The sequence below is a fragment of the Mastomys coucha genome, unplaced genomic scaffold (assembly GCF_008632895.1).
Source record: "Mastomys coucha isolate ucsf_1 unplaced genomic scaffold, UCSF_Mcou_1 pScaffold18, whole genome shotgun sequence".
Classification (NCBI taxonomy): domain Eukaryota; kingdom Metazoa; phylum Chordata; class Mammalia; order Rodentia; family Muridae; genus Mastomys; species Mastomys coucha.
This window is the reverse complement of record NW_022196900.1, coordinates 111,225,051-111,232,564: the sequence shown is the minus strand read 5'-3', so window position 1 is coordinate 111,232,564 and position 7,514 is coordinate 111,225,051. Positions and strand designations below refer to the sequence as shown.

The window sequence follows — 7,514 nt, the reverse complement described above, 5'->3', positions numbered from 1 at the left end:
CACCACCACCACCACCACCGGAGCAGGCCAACTGTTGTAGATGTGACTTTAATCCCAGCACCATATCTGGGTCTGAAAGCTTTTCAAATAGTATATATTCAGCAAGGCACGGTGGTACAGGCCCAAAATCCTAGCAATGGGGACACTGAGACAGGAGGATCATGATTTCCAGGTCAGCCCAGGCTATAAGCGAGACCTTGCATGAACAAAAGCACAGACACTAACTCCACACTGACAACCAAGCGATGATTCAGCATAGGGAGAATAGCCATTAGAAACCTAAAACTACGCTGCAGTTGTCACTTCCTGCTACCCCGCTGTTCTTAAACACGGCACGAGAACTGAGAAGGCCAGCAAGCTGGTGACTTCAGACTCAACAGCCTTGGCGCTCACCCAAATCTGTGGGAAACAATAAACTGGAGAGGTGACATGAGCCGAGGACAATGCTGGGCACAGTGACAACTTCATTGATGAATTAACTGTCCTGGAAATGGCTGCTCAGGTCACCCTGAGTTGGCAGAGGTGTCTCTTCATTCCCGAGGGCCCACATGCCACCTTCTGCTCTTCGATCTTCAGGAACTACACTTTGGCAGACGGTGTGCTACAACACCAGGGGAAGAGGCATTCTCCCCACGCGCCCACAGGCTGCGGCTTCCAGCAAGCATTCCCTTCCAACACCAGAGGTCTGCTTATGAGAAGTCACAGGGTTGAGAGGACTGAGAGTCCCACCTGAGTTCTGACAGACTCCAACACACAAGACTAAAGCAAATGTGGCCCACTGGACACACAAGCGAGTACTCAGGTGTCTCCTGAGGCCTCCGACTATGTGTGTGCACCCTACAGCATACTTTCCTAAAAGCAAAAAAGCATTTACAAACAAGACCTTTTAAACCTCTACCACCATTTTTAAACCACAGACTTGGTTCTATATAGCTCTGGCTGGCCTCAAACTCAAGAGATCCGCCTGTCTCTGCCTCCTGAGTACTGGGATTAAAGTTGTGCGCCAACACAACTGGCCACAATTTTGGTTATTTGGTTTGTCTGAAAGGAGCCCTAGATGGCTAGAAAAGCACAATTAATCTAGGCTGAGTTTGAACTCATTGTGTTCTGTCTTTCTGATACCCAGTTTCCCATGGTGAAGCTGGCACACTTAGAGAGGAAAGTGCACGCCTGGGCACTCAGCTCTAGAACCCAAACCAGGCTTGCGTGTTGCTGTGCTCTAGGCAACCCATGAATGTACAATCTGACTTTTTTTTTTTGGTTTTCGAGACAGGGTTTCTCTGTGTAGATCTGGCTGTCCTGGAACTCACCAGGCTGGCCTCGAACTCAGAAATCCACCTGCCTCTGCCTCCCAAGTGCTGGCATTAAAGACCAGCTTTTTTTCTTTCTTTCTTTTCTTTCTTTTTTTTTTGAGACAGGGTTTGTCTGTGTAATCCTGGCTGTCCTGGACTCTATAGAGCAGGGTAGCCTCAAACTCACAGATCGCTGTCTGCCTCTGCCTCCTGTATGCTGGGAAAGGCATGCGCCAGCATGCCCAACATCAAAACATTCTTCTTTTGAATTTCACAGAACTCAAAAGGAAAGCGCCATTCTTAGCTCCAGGCTGCACACTACAAAATGGGGTGCAGTTTGCTGACACGCTGTAGAACACAGTGTCTAAAGATGGCCACCAGAGAAACAGATGACCCGTAGCCCTCACACAGCAGGAAGGACTCTTAGAAACTGAGCTGTCATGCAGCTGCAGACCTCTGTAACACTGGATGTGTATGGGCTAAAAGATCCAACCCGCTGGAGAGATGGCCCAGCAATTATGAGCACTGACTGCTCTTCCGAAGGTCCTGAGTTCAAATCCCAGCAACCACATGGTGGCTCACAACCATCTGTACAGCTACAGTGTACTCATATACATAAAATAAATAAGTCTTTAGATTATCTAAAGGCTGTGGTGGCACACACCTTTAATCCCAGCACTCAGGAGGCAGAGGAAGGCAGATTTCTGAGATCGAGGCCAGCCTGGTCTACAGAGTGAGTTCCAGGACAGCCAGGGCTACACAGAGAAACCCTGTCTCGCAAAACCAAAAAAAAAAATCCAATCCTCAGTAAGGAGATTATTAAGTTCCCCCTTAAGGCTGGTGATAACTAGCCTATGAGACTCCACCCAGTTCCCTGTTTATTCAGGCAAGCCAATCAGAAAAATGTGCCAAGTACACCCAACCAAGAGACAGCTCCATTCATAGCGGCATGGTCTCCGGCTTCTTTTCCCTTCGCTAGCCACCACTGCTCCTTCCTGAGAGAACTGCAGCCGACAGACTTGTAGCAGTCCGCACTTTCTCATTAGTGGTTATGGATAAACACCCTCCCCACACAGCTTTTTCAACAGTGACTCTCTATTAACTAAAAGTCTCCCCTAAGGCAATGTGCTAACTTGGTCCCCAGCTAGCAGCATGGACTGAGGAGGGTTAGGTGTCCAGCTTGGCTGCAGGGATTTAAAATCTCCCAACACCTGCAGTTTGCCCTCTCTGCTTCCTGCTCCGGTCATGCCTACCCCTCCCTCACTGCCAATGTTGCCATCATTTCTCTGTGGCCTCTTATCCCTCTAAACCACAAACCTCAACTAGCTCTTGTTTCTCTGAGGTGCCCTTGTGGTGTTATATGACAGCAGCAAATGCTAAGTGGACAGGCAGCTCTGGTAGTGATGAGCAGCCACAGAACCTTTCAGTATCTGACAGCCAAGACCATCTAGACTTTACAGTTGTAGGAAGGAGCAGTCAGGAATGCGTCAGCACTGGAGGAGCCTCGGCCCACAGCAGCCGGACAATCTTGCACCTAAAGGTGATGGAGCCAGTTCTCTATCATGACAAACCCCAGGGCTTGAACTCACACTACACACATTCCTCACACTACAGCTACGTTTTCATTCTGCATGGGACCCTCTCTAGCTCCCCCTCTGCCACTGAGCACAACAAACATGGGTGCCAAGGGGTTCCCTCCTGTCCTGTAGCCAAGGTCGGCCAGCTTTATGACTCAACGACCACGTCCACAGAACAGACTGAAGCCACAGCAGCCTCATCCTGACAGCTGTGCTCTGCCTTGGAAACTAAGCAATCGACTTAAATGAGAGAGAGAGGTCGGAGAGGTCGGAGGGCGTGGAGGGTGTGGAGGGTGGTGGTAGTGGTTGTGGGGAACAAGGACGAACATGTGCATGCACATGTGGAAGGTCAGAAGACAATTTTTGTGCATGAATTCTATTACATGAACCCTGGAAATCAAAACTAAAGTTGTCAGAATTGGCAGCAAAATACCTTTACCACTGAGCCACCTGTTCAGACCCATAACAGAATTTAAAAAAAATTTTTCTGTAGGTGGAGTATTTATCTGTGAGTTGAAGGCCAGTTTGGCCTACAGAGTGAGTTCCATTTCAGGACAGCCACAGCTATACAAAGAGACCTTGTCTCAAAAAACAAAAAACATGGCTCAGTGGTTAAGAGTATTGACTGCTCTTCAGAAAGGTCCTGAGTTCAAATCCCAGCAACCACATGGTGGCTCACAACCATCTGTAATGGGATCGTCTGGTGTGTCTGAAGAGAGCTAGTATACTCATACACATAGTATAAATAAATAATATTAAAAAAAAAAACAAAGACAGGAGAGAAAGTCAGCAATGTATTTATGTCTTTATGAAATCATTCAAGAATTTAAAAGTATTTGTATGATTACTTATTTTTCTTGATATAACTGCTTTTCAAATACTTGCTGATAAAGCTGAATTATATTTCTAAGCCATTATGTGTGTGAAGACAATGGAGCCTTTAACTAAGGATGTTTTGCTAGTCTCTATGTGTCCGTGTAACATGGAAGGAACTGACTGGACGAGGAAACAGCCATCTCTATGTGACCGCCACATAACGGGGTTAGAAAGAGAGCAGTGTCCATCCTCAGAGACAACTGAGCTCTGTAAGCACAGGGATCACAGAAGCCTGTGAGGGAGGCAGCAGCTCCTCTGTCGACGGCCACCTTGGGAGCTTTATGGACAGACAGGAATCACACCAGCTCACACGGCACGATAACCTCATCTGGCAACTCTATTTCAGGCTCTAGGCTCTAAAAGGCAGTGTGGTGGATCATACAAACCAGACACCCAAACCAGAAGGAGGGGCAGAGTGGCCCAGTCAGAAGACTTACCACAGACACCCCCCACCACACACACACTGGCTCATTGGAGATGGGCTTTCTCAGTGGGAAGTGTAGACAGAGGTTTTATCTGTATAGGCAAGTGATGGCAGATAAGGGGCAGTGAGCACAAGGGACCATGGGAACCAAACACAGGGCTCCACAGGATGAGCCTCCAGGAAACCCAACCTCCCAGTTCATCCTGGGAGAAGCAAGCTGAGGGTGGAGAGGCGATGCCTCCATAGACTAGAGGGCAGAGTCTAAGGTTGATGCATGGCTTCCCCTCCAAGCCCAGTGCTCTACCATGCTATCTTTGGTAGTGTGTGATGCTCAGTTAGGCCCTGCACACACTGTGACCAGCACCACTTGGCCTCTGCACAGTAGGGTCACCTGGTGGGATCGGAGTTACTCTGTATCTATTCAACCCTTCAGTAACTTGGCACTGCAGGTGGCACTGCTGCCCTCACTGAACACAGGGCAAACAGCTTGCTTCAAGTCCCGCCCACCTCTCAGCCTACTCAGCCTTTCTGCTGTAAAATCCCCAAGAATGACTTTTATGATACAGCAAACTCCAGTCAGGATAGCTGAGCTGCCTCAGCCTGCCCGCTCACCACCCATCCTCTGACTGCACTGACACCGATCTTCTCACAGACCCGCCTCAGGGCTGGGAGACCCCTGTTTGGAAAGAGTGGCAGTGGAGCACCCCAACTTCTTCTTCTTCTTTTTTAAAAGATTTATTTATTGTTATACGTAAGTACACTGTAGCTGTCCTCAGACACACCAGAAGAGGGTGTTAGATCTCATTAGGGGTGGTTGTGAGCCACCATGTGGTTGCTGGGATTTGAACTCAGGACCTTCAGAAGAGCAGTTGGTGTCCTTACCCGCGGAGCCATCTCACCAGCCCCGAAATTCTTATGGCTCTTTTTTTGTTTTTGTTTTTGTTTTTGTTTTTTTTGTTTTTTTGTAGACTGGGTTTCTCTGTATAGCCCTGGCTGTCCTGGAACTCACTCTGTAGACCAGGCTGGCCTCGAACTCAGAAATCCACCTGCCTCTGCCTCCCAAGTGCTGGGATTAAAAGGTGTGCGCCACCACCACCCGGCTAGCACCCCAACTTCTGGCTCCAATTACCCCACCTGACTCAGTCCAGCCATGTTGTGCCTGCATGACTGAAGTGCACTTGTGTTGGGGCTTGGTGGGAGAAAGGTGCTCGTGTCCATAATGGGTAGCTGGATCCACAGACCCACACCCATGGACCTGAGCATGGATAAATATTCAGCAACATGTACCGATCTCATTCCCCATTTTCTCATCATTATCCCTTAAGAAGAAAACAGCATACAAACATTCGGTTATTTAAGTGCTCTAAAGAGGGCGCTGTAGGGGTGGATAGAGAGGAGGGATGGAAGCTATGACCCCACACATGATAGCCATGTGATGCTTCAGTAAGGCGCTCCACCCATAGACTTAGGGATGATCTGGGGCCCAAGGGAAGCCCTGTACAGGTTCTACGACATACCACAGTGTCTCCTACCAGCAACCCACATGTCTGTGGACTGTATGGGGAGAGGCCCTTTGGGGAACTGTCAATTATCTCATTCACTTTGTGTCATAGTACCTGGGACTGAACCCACGGCCCTGTGCACACTGGACGAACACTACCACTGAGCTGTCATCCCAGACATGCCCCACCTAACCTTTACTGTCAGTCAGGACTTCACTGAGCTTCCCAGGGTAGCCTGAACTCATGGCGGTCCTACGTCAGCATTCTGATTACAGGTCTAGCCAGCACCCCAGGTTCTTACACACTTTGAGAAGCAAGAGCCAAACTGACAGGTGTACTCTGGAGACAGTCCTCCCATACTCTCATGTCCTACAGCACACATGCTGGAATGCATGTGAACAGAGGGTCACCTCCTGTGACGCTTGGCTGCCGGTGACATTCAGGAAAGCACTGCCAGACACAGGCTGCCTCAAGCGGCCACGGAAAGGCTAACAGCTCCTTATCATGTCAGGAACAGGCTGGCTCAGGGCTACCCAGACACACTGATAGGGCCCAGCCGGGACAGCAAACTGTACCACTCACTGCTGACGGGACCGAGCCACAGTCAGTCGGGCATTCAGTACAATGGGCACCTCAGACTCAATTTAAGATACCTGTTTGCCTCCTGGCTGGGGTCTACCTCAGAATGACCTCCCCAGGAAAAGGAAAAAGATCCTGTGCAAGAGGCCGCCTCCATGATGTCAGTGGGTTAAATGGTCACAACTGTATGTGGACTCCAGTCTAGAGACTAGGGTTCACGGCAGCAATGTCTGTGATGATAAAGGCAGAGGCCCCATCTGGTACAAGCTAGATATGAATGCCCTCCCAGTCTAAGTGGCACAGGGGACCCCTGCCTCAGTGCTTAACTGCTGGCTGCATAGCTGGAGGACAGGTCTTAGGGCTCTCTGACTGTCCCCCACAACAGCGTCTGAGCATTGTCCCTGCTGTGGCCCGAGCTGCCACCCCTCCGAACACCGCTCTGGGATAACTGGCTTCCCAAGGTCCTCTGAGGCTGTGCTGGCTACCTTGGGGTTCGTTCGCTGCTGCAGTCTCCTCTCTTCACGCTCTCTCTGGAGCCTCTCAAACTCCTCTCTGATCTCGGCTGGAGTTCTCTTTCTTTCCACCACCTGTGAACAGAATTGAGGAAGATCGTGAGGGCCAGGATACCTGGAGAGCTAGACTCTTGTCTGACTGCACGTAATAGCTAGGGACCAACGTGGCCACCCTTGGGCTCCAAAAGATACGCAAGGAGCTGCAAAGAGCTTCTGCCGACTCTGCAGGAGAGCGAGGCTCTGCTGCTTTCTGGGCTCGCCAGAGACCGGCACTCTTTGCTTTTTTTGTTTCTGTTTTGTTTTTTGTTTTTAATTTGCGTGTTATCCTTGCGCAGGGGCCATGCTAATCTTCTCTGTATCGTTCCAATTTTAGTATATGTGCTGCCAAAGCGAGCACGAGACCGACATTCTTTATTTTAGTAACCTCTCAGAGGCTGTAGGAATTGTCAAAGGAAATTCTACAATTCAAATTCTGTAACAAGAAATCAACCATCGGGCTGGCGAGATGGCTCTGCGGATAAGAGCACTAACTGTTCTTCCGAACAACCTGAGTTCGGATCCCAGCAACCACATGGTGGCTCAAAACCACCTGTAATGAGATCTGACACCCTCTTCTGGTGCATCTGAAGACAGCTACAGTGAATTACGCCAGAGTGAGCGGGCCGGAGCGAGTAGGGCCGGCAGAGGTCCTAAGTTCAATTCCCAGCAGCCACACACATGATAGCTCACGGCCATCTGTACAGCTACAGTGT

General features: G+C 49.6%; 1 protein-coding gene and 1 non-coding gene across 2 annotated transcripts in view; both read right to left on the bottom strand.

The window, feature by feature from the left end:
• Window positions 1-7,514, bottom strand: part of Dnajc11 (DnaJ heat shock protein family (Hsp40) member C11) — a 48,970-nt gene that overhangs the window by 19,166 nt on the left and 22,290 nt on the right. The window contains exon 4 of the mRNA XM_031379593.1: window positions 6,736-6,837. Coding sequence (XP_031235453.1) covers window positions 6,736-6,837 — 102 coding nt within the window. The remainder of the gene's footprint in view (window positions 1-6,735; window positions 6,838-7,514) is intronic.
• On the bottom strand, window positions 7,053-7,159 carry LOC116097217. The gene has a single exon (XR_004121278.1). It is a non-coding gene; the product is annotated as a U6 spliceosomal RNA (small nuclear RNA).